Source organism: Lactuca sativa, chromosome 6 (genome assembly GCF_002870075.4).
Source record: "Lactuca sativa cultivar Salinas chromosome 6, Lsat_Salinas_v11, whole genome shotgun sequence".
NCBI lineage: Eukaryota > Viridiplantae > Streptophyta > Magnoliopsida > Asterales > Asteraceae > Lactuca > Lactuca sativa.
The window spans coordinates 50,977,477-50,993,071 of NC_056628.2; the positions used below are offsets into that span (position 1 = coordinate 50,977,477).

The window sequence follows — 15,595 nt, forward strand, 5'->3', positions numbered from 1 at the left end:
AAATCAAACTCGTTTTTCCATTCTTATAGGTTCAAACGTTATTTTTTTGTTCCATATTTTGTGCAACTTTGTATACATGAAGTACTTTATCTTACGAAAATCTATATTATACACATATGTAAACATACATATATGGACATACAATATATAGAATATATAATGATAAACAAATGCTTTGAGTAATGTGTTATGGTGGTGTGCATACGTACAAATGTATATATCATCCATAAATTGGTAAGCTAAAAATAAGTCATGTATAATGATGTTGTACAAAAATATTGAAGAAAAAAAAAGACGTTTCAACATCGTTTTTTTTTTTTAAAAAAAATGGATTCTGTTCCTAGGAAATCCCTTGGAAAGTAAGAAAACTTCTTCTCTAGTAGTGAAGTGTAGTAACAGTCATGGTTTAATTTGTTTAAGTAACACAAGTGTCTATATAAATTGATCATTTATATGCTAGTTCCTAGGACATTCCTCGGAAATACTGAGGGAATACCGAGGAAAGTGTAGTAAGTACAACATTCGTAGGAAAAGTGTAGGAACAATGACTGTATTCTCTACTAAAGTCGATATGATTTATTTTGTTACAAGAAAAAAATGTTAAAAAAATATTACTAAGGAAATCCGAGGAAAGTTGGGTATTTATAAAGATCCTAGGAAAAGCGTAGGAAATACCGAGGAAATATCGAGGAAAGTGTAGTTAGTAGAAACTTCATAGGAAAAGTGTAGGAACAATGAGTGTATTCTCTACATAAACTCGATATGAATTTTTTTGTTACAAGAAAGAAATTGTTAAAAATAATATTACCAAAGAAATACCGAGGAAAGTTGGGTATTTATAAATATCCTAGGAAAAGTGTAGGAAATTCCGAGGGATTTCCGAGGAAAGCGTGTTTATGGTTATTCCTAAGATTTTCCTCGGTAATTCGTAGGTAATACAGAGAAATTTCTTTTCCTCGGAAATATTTGTAGGAAATCCCTCCTTTTTCTAATTGTGTATTTAATAAACGTTTTTCGTTCCTTTTCCCCTAACAGGAAAGACGATATCGTTGGGCCCCTTGGTGATTTGATGTTGACATTATAGTGTTGGACCCAACCAGGATTGATTGATGTGCTCAATTTGAAGTCTAATAAAGTCTTTACAAATCGGGAAATCGGGAAACAAAATTTTAGACAATGAGATTGATTTTGATCCATGTCTCATGTCCATAAAATATCATGAAGAACGAAGGAATAGCTGATCACTTACCTTAGGGCCAACGACTGGTTTGAATTAGAGTTTTAAAGTAGCTTTGGAAAGCACACTTTGTTGTTTAGTTCAACATCTATACATGCAATTATACTTATAGACTTATCCAAGTGGGATACTGTTGGATTAAGGTGTCCAAGCCAACAACTAAATTGGTATACTCTTGAATTAGAAGCAAAGTCCTTTTTGGTTTGCCCTCGTAACCGGTAATTGAATAAAATGACTTTTGGAGAGAGAGGTTGATCTGTTAATTTATTATATGATTAATAAATTGAAATACATGATTTATTAATATATATATATATATATATATATATATATATATATATATATATATATATATATATTATATGATTAATATATTAATTTGAAATAGTAATAATTAATTAAGAATTAATCAGAAATTAATTAGAATTAATTTCGGGTTAATTAGAATTAATTGGAAGTGCAAACTCTTAAGTTGTAATTGTTTAATAGTTGAACAAGAGGGAACTCCAGAAGCTTCTTAGCCCTGGACGGTTTTGGGGAGGATAATTAGGGTTTCTGAAATATTCCTTATAGATAAATAAGGCTTTGGATAATTACCAATTTGAAATATATTATTATATTGTTCAAATTAGGATTTCAAGGGTTCCTTATTAGCTATAAATAGAACCTCTCGGGTGTCGATTTTCGTCTACTCCTTCTCACACTAACAAAGCCAAAAAAATTCTCTAGCATTCTCTCTCCTCAAGTCTTCTAGTTGCTAGCGTTTTAGGTATAAATCATTAGAGGCATTCAATTTTTTGGTGCTTGCTTTCCAAGGAACTTCAAGAGGATTTGGTGTGATTATTTACTATAAGAATCAAAAGCTAGGTAACCTTAATGATGCGAATTTCAATTTTCATAGCCTTCCCTTAGGGTTTCTTAATGTTCATAGATAATTATTATCAATAGAGAAAACATAGATGCAATCTAGGTTGCATGTGAACATAAAGATTAAGTGTTTTTCCGCTACATGTACTTTTTATAACCTAAAAAACTCATCAAGAACATCAACCAATCATTGCTTACATAGCATTGCACACGTTGTTCATGTAACAACTGTCATGGGTATGCAGGCACATATAGATTCATTTGTCACAAAAAAACGTGTTTATTGCCCATTGGATTGGAAAAGACCATACCTGTCCCATTTTGTTAATTAATTTTCATTGTATTTTATATAACTTTGAATTGAATTTCTACTTTATTTTTTTAATGTATTTTGTTGTTACTCATTATGGATAAAGTTATTGTTAAAGTTATGTCTCCGTCATACAAAATGACAAATATCACAAATGAAAGAATTTCATGTGCTTACATAAAAATGACAATGCTTGTGTAACATATTTAATATTTATGAAAATATTAGATATCCAATTTCTCTAAATTGATTGTTGATATTTGAGAAATTTCTTGAGATTTAAATGTTTTATATTATGTTTTTCTCTGCAATGCTGGAGCACCTTCTCAAGAGAAGGCAAGCCTATGCCTTCTATGGATGTTATTTATTTTATTCAATCCATTAAATAGAAATATGACCCAAATTTTTTATTATGTTTATTTATCATTTCACATGTAGTTGTTCAGATAGATAAATGTGATTTTTTTTTTTTTACAATATTTGGTTTGTGGATAGAAATACAGATTCCATTCCATGATGTATTTGGTTGCCAGTGAAGGAATTTCATTCCATTAGATCCCATGTTTGATGGATTACAATTCCTTCACATTCCAATTATCTCGGATTTTAATTCCATTGACATGTTTCATTAATCAAACGCCCCCAAAGTTGTTTTAAGTTTCTTTCAATACTTCTTTTGTTTGTCTGACTCTTTTTTTTCGTATGCAATGTACTCCATGAACATGTAGTTGATGTATTTAAGAGTTTAGAGTGAAATTGAATGAATATATAATGTTAACTTCATTTTCAGCTATCCTTCAAAACTAGAATGTATTTCCGAAGATGATTCCTTTAGAGTGAAATTGAATGAATATATAATGTTAGAATCTATAATTTTTTATCAAACCCGCGGTAAAATACGGGTTTTTTTACTAGTTTATTATTATTTTAATGAACTTTATTATAAAATTGTTTTATCTAATTTATTACTTTTTTACGAACGTCGAAATATTGCTTAACAATAAGATTAATATAATAAATATATTACTATTTACAATACAAAGTAAATAAAAAGATAACTACTAGAGGTCTTTGATTTTGAAAATATACAAAGATGATAAAATTATTACATATATAATTATAAAAATGTTATATGATATTACGAATTTAATATGAAATGAACTAATTAGTAAAAAATATTAAAAATTTAAAGTCGATATATAAGTAGGGAAGTAGAAATGAAATGTAACAGATGTTTCTTTTTAATAATTAAAGAACAAAGGTTGTTGTGGACATTAAATTGTACTTTTTTTATAAACTCAGGACACAAAATGGTACACATCTTCATGAATTCAATAACACTCGACCAAGGTAGCCATATCTTCAATGTCTATCATAAAATGGCCATCTACTATGCAAAATAATAAATAAATAAATGATGAATTTAATATATTTTTCACTTAGGAAAAAAAATCAAAATCGACTAACATAAATATTTCTTAAAAATATAAACAAGAGATGTAATAATCGGTTCAAATCCCATTAAAAACCTTTCTTAAAGGGTAAAAAAATATCATTACATTGTCATTGTAGGGTTTTGAACACACAACCTAAGTTGTATAAACAATATCTCCATTAAACCATTTTTGCTACACCTTAATATGTTCACATTTTCAAGAAATATTCATATATTAACGAGAAAAATATATTAAATTCATGAATTTGGGGCTAAATTTCGCGAGTTTTTTCTTTGAAAATGTAATTTAACGAATTCATGCACGTGTTTTTTGCAAAATATGTGATCATTTTGTAATAGACCTTGAAATGTGGTTATTTGGATAATACTTAGACCATCCACATCCGGACAACATTGTGGAAGGCTAATGTTTTTTTAATTGTTTCACATCCGCTTTTCCAATTATCCTGTTATGAGTGCAATAAAAATGTTGTTTTAAAAGTGGATGGTCCCACTGCCACATCAACAACTACTTTTCTTCCTACCATTTTCCTATGTATTTAGGATTGTGATACTTATCGTTTTTAATAAAAATAATAAGTTTTTATTAAACTTGTCATCATCTAAAAATGATAGAAAGAAAAAATATGAGAATATTTATTTTCTCTTATATATATATGATCATTTAAATTTCTTAAAACTCATTGGGATATTTATACTAACAATTTTTTAAAACTCATAAATATTATCAAGCTATTAAAGTATGATTTTAATAAAATGTTTGATCATTTTTAACTCATAAGACGGAACTATTTAACTGTATGTAAAGGGGAACACCAATATAAATCTTAACTTTAAAATCATCAAGTTCTGGTAACATATACTTTAAGGTAATAAGTTAATATAAGAATACAAATCAATAATATAAATAATATTATAATATAATAAAATAATTCAAAAGAACAATTAAAAGATTTCCAATATTGCTCTTCGCTTCCAAATACGATCATTTTAATAAATATCTCATTAAATTTACAATACATAAGTAATGGTTTAACATGAGGGTCATAATAAATGTTCAAAATGAGAGATAATGAAATGAAGCTGCTGATATTTTGACATAATATCTGAAGTGAGGCTAAATTATATAATAATAATAATAATAATAATAATACTTACATATACAATGCAAAAAGGATCTTATACGTACACAACAATTTTTCTCCATATACAAAAATTTATGCTTTAAAATGTTGTATTGTACAACTCTATAAAGCATAAAATACTATAAAACTAATCCATGATTTGTTGGTGTTTGAGTTCGTTTAAAAGTTAAGTCAAAGGGTCAGCTGTAGTGTCATTCAAAAAGTCATCTTTACCCCTGCACAGTAGCAACTCTTGTTGAAGACTTTGCACAAGTGTTTCAAGTTTCAAGATATGTTTTTCCTGAGATAAGATTATCTGCAATTGAAAGAGTTGTAAAAACAAGTCATAATGTGGTAAAAAAAAGTTAAGATTTTTTTTAATCTTTTGTATACGTTTGACTAATTAACTTAGGTCAAGATAAATTTTGGGAAAAGTAACTATTTCAAATGTCTCGAAAACACCAATCTACACACTTTATTACCCAAGTTTTAATTTTTGTTACGAATTTGGTCTAACATTTTTTCAATTTTGTTTTTACATGTTTCTTAAAACTTAGTTTTTTTTTTTTTTTTTTTTTTTTTTACAAATGTTACTTTTTTTACAATTTTTTTAGACAAAATTGTAAAAATAGTCCCTATGGTTGGCAAATTTATGTGGTTTTGATCCAAAAAGTTTGACGGTGCATTAGTGGTCTAATTTTGAATACGTTGTGTGGTTTTGGTCCATACCCCACCTGAAATGACGAATATACCTTTATATAATTTTTTTTTAAATTTTTTTAAATTTTTTTTAATTGTTTTCTTATTATTTTAATTAAAAATAAATACAAAAAAAAAATCCAACCCACCCCACCCACCCCTCCTAAGTCACACCCATCCCACCTCCTACATCTTTCACTCCTTACATTGACTCCATTTCCCTCTCACACTTCATTTCTTGACACCACCACCGGCCGGACCACCACTGTCAGATCTGCCCCTTTTTAGCCATAAACCACCACCGTCGCCGGTAACCCTGCCCTTCGTCTTTGTTTTCTCAGTAGAAAACCACCGCCAACGCCGCCAGATCTACTTTTTTTTAGCTAGAAACCACCACCATCTCCGGAAGCACATCCCTTCGTCTTCGTCTTCTCCATCGAAAACCTTAGGTGCGTTTGGTTGTGGAAAATTTTCCAAGAAAAACGAAAATTTTGAAAACGTGTTTGGTTCGTTCAGTTTTCCAAGGTTTTCTGAGAAAATGAAAATTTTTAGTTTTCCAAATTGTATGTAAATTAGAAAAGTGATTTTTACAGTTTTTCAAAGTTTTCCAAATTTCTAAGATGGAAAATAAAAACTCCACCCGTTCCAACCAAAAGCGTTTTCATTGAAAATTGAAAATGAAAACTCAACCCTATTTTCTAAAAACATTTTCATAGAAGATGAAAACAGTTTTCCACAGCCAAACGCACCCTTATCTTCTTTTGGAAAACTCTAACGATCGTACCAGTAGAAGAGGGAGAAAGAGTGGTGGAGAAACCCATAACATCGCAGTCCAGATCTATAGCTCGAGTCGTTGAGGTGGGTGTGGGTGGACGACAGATGATGGTTGTTGGCAGCGGATGATGGTGGTTGGAGGTGGAAGCTGGTGCATGGTGGTAGCAGTCGTTGATGGCGACAACAAGTGGTGGAAGTCGGTGGTGATGGTGGCAACTATGGGTGTGTTCTTGAGTGTGTGGACGCATGTTCATAAGTGTATGTGTGTGTGTAAATAAAACCAGATAGAGAAGGGCGGGCATTTTTTTATTTTTAATTAATTAAAAATATTATGATAAATATAAAAAAACAAAAAACAAATCTAAGGGGTATAATAGTCTATTTAAGTTGATAGGGACCAAAACCAATAAAAAGATTTAATTTTGGACCATTGGTGCACCACCAAACCTTTTTTTTCTACCAAAACCTCAGAATTTTGCCAACCACTGGAACCATTTTTGCAATTTTGTCATTTTTTTGATAAAACTATGCTTTTTACAATTTTTTTTTTCTATAACATGATGTTTTTGACAAACTTTTATACAACTTTTGCCCAAATTATTTTGTAACTCTTTTACAAGGTTTATTTTACAACTTAGTTTTTTACAAATTTGTAAAAACAAATATGTAAAAAATACGAGTTTTTACATTTTCTTACAACCTTACATGCATGAAAACAAATATGTAAGAAAAAGTTAAAAAAACAGATTAATAAAAAAAATTATAAAACTTAAAAATCTTTATAAAATATGCATAAAAACAAATATGTAAGATGACATTGGGCAAAAAGTTATAAAAAAAGTAAAAAAGTTGTGAAAGAAAGTTGGGGCAAATTTTGGAATATCAAAATTGGGCTAAATTAGCAACAAAAAATAAACCTTGGGTCAAAATTGTAAAAAAGAAAGTTGCTAACCTATTCTAAGTGTATTACTGTAAATCGGTGTTTTATAGACACTAAATGTGTACAATTGTAAAATCCATAAACCTCACAAGTCATTATCCCTTTCAATACAAGTTTTACAATAATTAAATCAGCGAGTTTCGTTGTGTGATTAGCCATTTAGGCTATGTTTGAGTACTAGCTGAAAAGCTAGTTGTTAAATAAAAAACTAGTTGATAGTAGAAAAGCTAGTTGATAGCTGAAAAACTAGCTGATAAAAAATGACGGTTGGTAAAACTAACTGAAAGATATAAAATTACATAAAATGGCATTTAAGAGAATATGTTTCTATAACTCATTAAGGGGTATATTTGGAAATTTTAAGAAAAGCTCCTAAAAAGCTAGTCTAAGTAGCTTTTTAAAAAGTTAGCTTATAAGTTAATTTTTGATTTATCAAACTCGACAACATAAAAAAACTCGAAAAAAAGCTAGCTTCTGAGCTAGCTTTGGCGTGTCAAACACAGCCTTAGCCGCTAGAGCTTTGGTTTCAATATCGAGGGCTTCTATCCATCCATTGTGTTTTAGTATTAAAGACTTAAATCTCTCAAGTGATTTGTAAACACTGCCATTTTTTGTGGGGTTTATAAAGATATTTGGAGTTGAATGTTGACATGTGTTTGTAAAACTTCAGTGAGGGGCTTGTTGATATATGTTGTGAGTTTTAACTTGTGTCACTATATATGCAGAGATGATGTAGAATATAAAATGAAAACAGCATTATAACCTAATATGGACTTAGAAATTTGACAAGAAAAGAAAAGAAATGAAGTGCGTACCTTTTCTTTTACATATTCTTCCCTTTGGAGAACAAGTTGTTGCCTTCTTAAAAGAGCTGATGATCTTGTTTCTACCTCGTTAACAACTTTCTGGTTCCAATCGAATTGGGAAGTTAACACCATTAACAAAAGCAGTGTAACTAACAGAAGGGATCTGGACATTGCTAAACAACCAAGTTTCGTATGTAACCTGAAAGAAGAAAATTGCATAATACCTAATCATATCAAATTCCAGTTGGGAAATAGACGAAAATAAGGAACCAAAACCCCCAAATAAACCCTTGAACACACATAGCATCAAATTCATAGCAGTCTATTCGGTTTTCCTTTGAATAAGGTATCAAAACGAAGACAATTTTGTATAACTAGTGAAGGAAAAAGCATACAGAAGAATTATCGATGGATTGCTGGTATTCGTGTGTGTAATTGTGAGTTGATGAAAGAGAAAATAAACAATCGAGGAGAAGTACCTTCAAAGACCTCTGATAGGGTCACCGGAGAAGATCTTAGAGAATCGGTGGGTCAACGCCGGTAGGGAGGTCAAATCGTCGTCAACAGGCGACGACAGATATCCTGTTCGCGTGGAGCATTGAACGTTTGGGTCAGTTTCATTCCTGTCAAAAATACAAATATACAGACAAATTTCCTCATTTATATATATATATATATATATATATATATATATATATATATATATATATATATATATATATATATATATATATATATATATATATAGTTAGGTTCAAATGTTTTCACTATCTATTGTATGCCCGTATTATTGATTCTGGACCAGTTATTTTAATTATTTTAAGAAAGTAATTAATACATATTACATGTTGAAGATATAATAGGTATTAATTAATTTTCAGCATTTAATATGTATTAATTACTTTCTTAAAATAACTAAAATGATTGGTCCAGAATCAATAATACGGACACATGAACCTAACTCTATATATATATATATATATTAAAGTTGGACAATGTTAAGGAACAGTGACATGATGCTAACTTGCCCTGAATCGGAAGTAAAGTTATGATTAATTTGGCAGAAATGGTCCTTATCTACAGTAAAGTTCCTAGATGTTTGTCAAAACTGGTCCTCTAATTATAATTGTGCTTATAATTCTATTTCTTTTCTTTTAAAGGTCACATTTTGGCATTTTGTATATTTTTGATTTCCACCGCCAATCTAAACCAATAGGGATTGGATCGGTGTCGATCAGTTGTACTCTCCCAACAAAAGCGCTGACTCCACCACACCACCGACTTCATATCTGTTCGTTCATTCCGCCTCTTCTTCTGATCTTCCTTACCCACGAATCTGCCAGACCACTTACCCCCACCATCGGACCTTTCATTCTTCTCCGACATCTCTATCGTTATCTCTCACCACCACCATGGCTCAGTTCGATTTAGGAATCGGGGTGTTGTAGTTGGCAGAAGTGGACATGGCTCCGGTTTTTGGGGAATCTTCTGATTCTTGCTTCCATTTCTGATGTGTCGTCTCTACTTCCCTGTCTCCTCCGGGTAATCTACCACCATTTTTCCTTCCTGGTTTTCTATATGGATTGGTGCTAACCTGATGCGATGTGTGTCTATTTCTCCACCATTTTCTTAATCATCGCATGTTCTCCAGGTGTAGAGTCCATCGAAAAGCGTCGATTTTCTTTCTTCTTCTCATTCAATCCTGGATTACAGGTTTCCCATGTTTCTTAAATCTTCGATTTTAGGTTTACCGTCTTTCCTCCAATGCCTAGGCTTTGCCTCAAATCTGTTTTCGTCTCATTTTTTTTTTCTTTTGTTCTAAAAAGGGGATTCAGTTTCTGCTGATGCGTCTCTCCACCGCTGTTATGATTACCTTCTCTCTAAAATCGTCAATCATGACCATTATCTCTGTTTACGCTCAAACATACGCCCCCAGCACGGGATTGATAGTGCTCATCGGCGACCAACACTTCCCACTTAATCCTTCTGTTCGCTACCCTGGGAAGTAGGTAGGTCTTACTTCAGTTTATCTATATTTTCCATTTCATTTCTACACCGTTTCTGATTCTGAAATCAATTTCTATGTTGACTTGAAGCAAAATGTAATCGATATGCAAAAATCGATTGAAAAGCTTTTCATTTGAAGTTATTTTTTAGTTTTAGATGGAGGAGGTGTGAACTGCAAACAAACTTCAAACGGTGGTGTTGAAAAACAGGTGTAAGTCACCATACATGAAGGTGTTTTGTTAAAATTTTAGTATCTTGGTTTGCTGTTTGACTTTCCTTTCTTAATTTCATAAAAGTTTGGCTTCATTTTCACCAGGTGAATCATGTTTTAGTGGGCATCTCTACAACGTCAAAAAGGTTAGTTAATTCAATCTATCGAAGAAAAATTGATTCTTCTCTGCTATGAAGTTTCATCATCTCAACTAATTAAAACATCACTCCTTTCCTAATTTCAATAAGTTTATTATGTAAATTAATGCACTTCCATTTTCAATTTGTCATTGTTGATATATGCATTATTCATATTAGAATAAAAATTCATATTGGAATAAAAAGAGTAAAAGTTTATAGCAGCAGAGCATAAATGGAATTAGTTGTTGAAGTTGGGTTTATCTTTTGTCTAATATCTTCCTTTTGGGTTTATTTTTGCGGATCAAACAATGGCAGGAGGCAAATGAAGATGATATGTATTACCAACAGAAAGAAAAAAAAGAAAAAAAAAACCTACCTTTACTGTTTTCCCATTCATTAGGTTGAGGGTAATTTTGTCAATTTGGATGCTTTACATTTTACATTTATACCGACATATATAAATGTTGTTGTAATATTGTTGAAAAAAATTAAAGAAATACAAATTGTTTGCTCCAGGGAAATTTCATCTTATTTTGGTCTCAATGGAGTACTACAATCACAGAGACGTTATATTGATTTATGTGCTCTTGATTACAGGGTATTTGGGAATTCTGTGTTTATCTTTTCTATTGGTTTTACTTGGTGCTGTTGGGATTTAATTTGATGTTGCATATGCACTGAATGTTGGATTGAATTCAGGCTTGTGATCTCAGTCAACCAAAATTGTTATCAAAGAGACGAGGGCCATTTCAGTCCGTTTTGGGATTTTACTATTAAAATTGAGTTTTTTGGTAAATCTTATAATCGTTTTTTCTATTCCAGTCTTGGTTCATTTGGAAGTACTCGAAGATCTGAATTGATAATATGATAGATGAATTTTTATTGAATCCTAAGACTAAAAAATATATTTTCAAAAACATAAAGAGATAATTTCTCAATTTGTAGTTTGGCTTCAAATATTGGTATTTATATATAGGTAAGTTTTGGATTGGAAGTTTTAGATTTTATTTGACGTGTTTGAAGATATATTTTCAGATAGTGGGAGCTAGCACATAATAGTCACTCAACCAGTAACCAATGGCAAAAACTAAAAAATCCATGGTTGGTATCAGCTTTAATTCTATGTATTATTTTGTATCGCACTAAGTTCTTTTTGCTTTTTTTTTTTTTAGGAAATGAATACATTGGTGACTTTTCTTCAACATAACGTGAACTAAAGCTTCTAAATTTGTTCCACAAGCAAGACAAATGCAATTTTCAGGCATGGAGTTGCATGGAGTTGCAGGAAGTGAAACACCTCTATTTGCTGACATAGTTAATAAGGGTATTATGTAATCTAAATGGACCTGATCTATTATACAGATTCATAGCAGGATTGAAGAACATATCATATAAAAAAGGCCGCAATATGGACAGAAGCATGCAGTGGATGGTAAATTGTTATTTATTCTTGGATTAAATACAAGAAGTAGCAATGTACCTTCATTGATTTGTTTTTCAGCCATATTAATGCAATTAAGAAATAGCAATGTAAATTCATTTTCTATAACATAATTCAACATATTTGATTATTATTTATTTGTAAATTGCCGAATTGTAAGGAATAACAACATACTTTACTGTGGCTACCAAACACTTTCCAACCCCCGCAACGCGGGGGACCCCTTCTAGTTTACATTATATTTGTTGGCTTTTCTTAATCCTTATTTCTTTATCCGAGAAATGCAGTTTGTAAAACAAACTCATTCATTTCTTAATCCTTATGTTTTCAAATTGTAAAACAGATTATAGAAATTTTGATTCATGAGGTCATTTTTAAGGTTTGCTAATTCAAGATTTTTTTAATTCAATTTATTTTAAAATGGTGTTATATTTGTTTTGAAAATCAATTTTTTCATGGTGAGATTTCTCAAGATCAAGACATAGATACTCAAACATTAAAGTTAATAAATGAAGGTTTTTTTGTTACATGTCAAACATTAAAGTATATACTCTGCTAATCTCAAGAAACTCCACTGTATAACCGCCTCGACTTTGGTCGGGTCGACCAAAATCCACTCCTGGTTAACAAGATGTCCGAGGAACTGGACCTCTCGTAACCAAAACTCACACATAGAGAACTTCGCATACAGTCGTTCTCGCCGCGGAACCTCTAGCAGCTCCCTGAGGTGCTCCTCGTGCTGCTCTCGGGTCTTGGAATACACCAAGATATCATCTATGAATACAATGACCGAGCGATCGAGCATCGGTCTGCAGACTCGATTCATCAAAATTCAAATCCATGAACACTGCCTATAGTCAATGCACATCCTGAGCGAACCGTCCTTCTTCCTGATGTAGAGGATCGGTGCTCCCTAAGGAGAACTACTCGGGCTAATAAACTGCTTACCCAGCAGCTCCTGCAACTGAGATGCCAACTCCTGCATCTCTGGCGGTGCCAGACGGTACGACGCCTTCGTGATAGGGGCCGCACCCAGCACTAGATCAATCTTGAACTCTACCTGCCTCTCCGGAGGCACGCCAGGTAACTCCTCTGGAAACACATCAGCAAACTCTCTAACCACTGGAACCTCTGAAACTGAAGCATGATCCCCAATCCGCGTATCCATCACATACACTAGATAACCGGCATACCCATGCTGAATGAACTGCTGAGCTCTGGCGGCTGAACAAGACCCTGCTCTCACTCTGGTGCCCTTACCATACACCACCAGTTCTCCCCCACTTAGGGTTCGAACTACCACTCGATGTCCCTCGCAGTCGATCATGACGCCAAACCGGCTGAGCCAATCCATCCCTACGATTACACATACTTTCCCAATGGGAATAGGAATCAAATTTATCGGGAAGGATACCCCGAAAATCTCCAACTCGCATCCCTGGTAGACCAAAGAACCAGAAACCCCGTGCTCGTTGGCAATCGAAACTCGCAACGGACACTCAAGCTCATGTATCGACACACTGAACTCTTTACTGAAAGTTTGAGATACAAACGACCGACTCGCCCCCGAGTCGAATAAAACCAAAGCAGGCAAAGAGTTTACTAAAAGCATACCTAATCATAGGTACAACTGATAAGCATACCACATATATAATAACTGAAATAGAAAAGAGAAACATACCAGCAACCACATCCGGTGTTGCCTTGGCCTCCTCGACCGTGAGCTGGAAGGCGCGCCCCTAAGCCTTCGAAGACTCCAACTTGACTGGCCTCCCATCCCCAATCCTCAAAGTAGCCGGTGCGAATCCCTGTGCCGATTTGGCGGCGAGCTGCGGACAGTTGGTCTTCACGTGACCAACTTGATGACAATGGTAACAAATCCTCATATCTGTTAGAGGGGCGGACTGGCAACAGTCCCTGGCATAGTGCCCCTCCTTGCCACATTTGTGGCAACCACCTCCTGCTTGACAAACTCCAGAATAACCCCTGCCACACTTTCCACATGTGCGACTCTGCTAACCTCTGATCCGAGTATCAGCGGTCTTGGACCGCTTAGGGGCCGACCGAGACTGTGTCGGAACCTAACGCTGCTCCTTCAACTGCAGCTCTAACTCCAACTCACGCCGCCTCGTGGCTTCCTGAAGATCCAAGAGAGTCTCACAACGTTTTGTAGCAATGAACTGTCGAATATTAGTGTTGAGCATACTCAGATAACGAGTCATCTGAGACTGCTCTGAAGCAAACTCTAGGCAAAACATATCCCTCTCCGTGAACATACGAGTGATCTCCATCACTGACTCCCCATCCTGCCTCAAAGTCAAAAACTCTTGAGCAAGACGCTCCCGCTCAACGCGTGGAACGTAGCGGGTGTGGAACATATCCGGGAACAGCTCCCAAGTAACAGCAGCTCGCTGATCATCAATGTACGACCCTGGCGTCAATCTCCACCAGTCCTTTGCCCCAAGCCTCAGCAGGTTCAGGGCACACCTGACCTTCTGGTCACCAGGACATGAACACGTGAAGAAACAGCCCTCCACGTCAAATAACTGTTGGATAAGGTGTCTAAGTCCATAACTATTTATGGTATGTACTTGATCCGACCCGGCATGGTCTATTTGTGTAACACCCCGAGTTTAGAAGTGCAAGATCAGGGTTCTTAGTGTAAATAAGGAAGGCCGACTCGGCGAGTCGATGGATAGACTCGGCGAGTCGAGTCGCGATTCTGGTCACACGTTAAGTGGCCAACTCGGCGAATCGGAGGCCGGACTCAGCGAGTTGGTGCTGGAATGGGAAAAACCCTAATCCAGATTTTGTGCTATATATAAAAACATAATACCCTGTCTTCAGCCTCTTTACATTCCCTTTGAGTCCCAGAAACCCTATTAGCCGTGAGTGAGAGCTTGGAGAGTGTTTGGAGCCTTGAGAAGTAAATTTAGTGGAGGAGACTTGAAGAGCAAGAGGTAGCCATCAAGGATTTCGGGTGGATCCAGAACCCACTCCAGTTTGGGAATCATTTGTGAGGTATTAAGTTGTTACCTTGACCTTTTCTTCTAGAATCATTCATATGTGGAGGCTAGGGTTTTCCTTGGTTAAGGGGATTGTTATAGAAGCTAGATCTGAAGCTGAAACTTCAGATCTGAACCTCTTTTGAGTCCTAAGTTCATAAAGTTTAAGTCCTTGGATGATTGGTGAAGCCCCTTTTGTCTAAAACCCAAGCCCTAGTGTGTTTTGACTTTATATCTTCTTGATATCATGTAAAGTTTACAACTTTACGTGAGGGATAGCTGGTAGAAGGATAGATCTATGGATTTGAGCCCCAACATGGCTTAAAAAGCCACTGCATGGGTTAAGAGCTGGGGATACACGGCGAGTCGCATGGGTGGACTCGGCGAGTTGGATGAAAATAGGCATGAACTCGACGAGTTGGAAGAAAAACTCGGCGAGTCTGTTGAATGTTGCCTTGGACTCAGCGAGTCTGTTCTTGTTGGCAAGTCTGGTCAAGGAATCCTAACCTTCTCTGGTTAAGTCATGAATCGATGAGTCGAAGGATGACTTGGTGAGTTGAACATGAAGGGACTCAGAG

The 15,595-nt window shown here is 34.2% G+C and overlaps 1 protein-coding gene and 1 long non-coding RNA gene across 22 annotated transcripts; one reads left to right on the forward strand and one right to left on the reverse strand.

The window, feature by feature from the left end:
* Positions 1 to 4,977: 4,977 nt before the first annotated feature.
* LOC111883260 (uncharacterized) lies at positions 4,978 to 8,856 on the reverse strand. Its single transcript, XM_023879601.2, has 3 exons — positions 8,693 to 8,856; positions 8,223 to 8,412; positions 4,978 to 5,310 (listed from the first exon to the last, which is right to left on the reverse strand). The coding sequence occupies exons 2-3, from the start codon at positions 8,382 to 8,384 to the stop codon at positions 5,182 to 5,184; spliced, it is 291 nt and encodes a 96-aa protein (XP_023735369.1). The 5' UTR covers positions 8,385 to 8,412; positions 8,693 to 8,856; the 3' UTR covers positions 4,978 to 5,181.
* A 545-nt stretch (positions 8,857 to 9,401) lies between these two features.
* On the forward strand, positions 9,402 to 12,246 carry LOC111883246 (uncharacterized). 21 transcript variants are annotated; one of them, XR_006184223.2, is made up of 7 exons: positions 9,404 to 9,755; positions 9,865 to 9,926; positions 10,040 to 10,222; positions 10,310 to 10,451; positions 10,537 to 10,577; positions 10,887 to 11,672; positions 11,744 to 12,246. It is a non-coding gene; the product is annotated as an uncharacterized LOC111883246 (long non-coding RNA). The 21 variants fall into 21 exon arrangements; XR_006184212.2 differs by having other exon boundaries at positions 9,405 to 9,755; positions 10,310 to 10,431; XR_006184228.2 differs by having other exon boundaries at positions 9,405 to 9,755; positions 10,371 to 10,451.
* Positions 12,247 to 15,595: the final 3,349 nt, after the last annotated feature.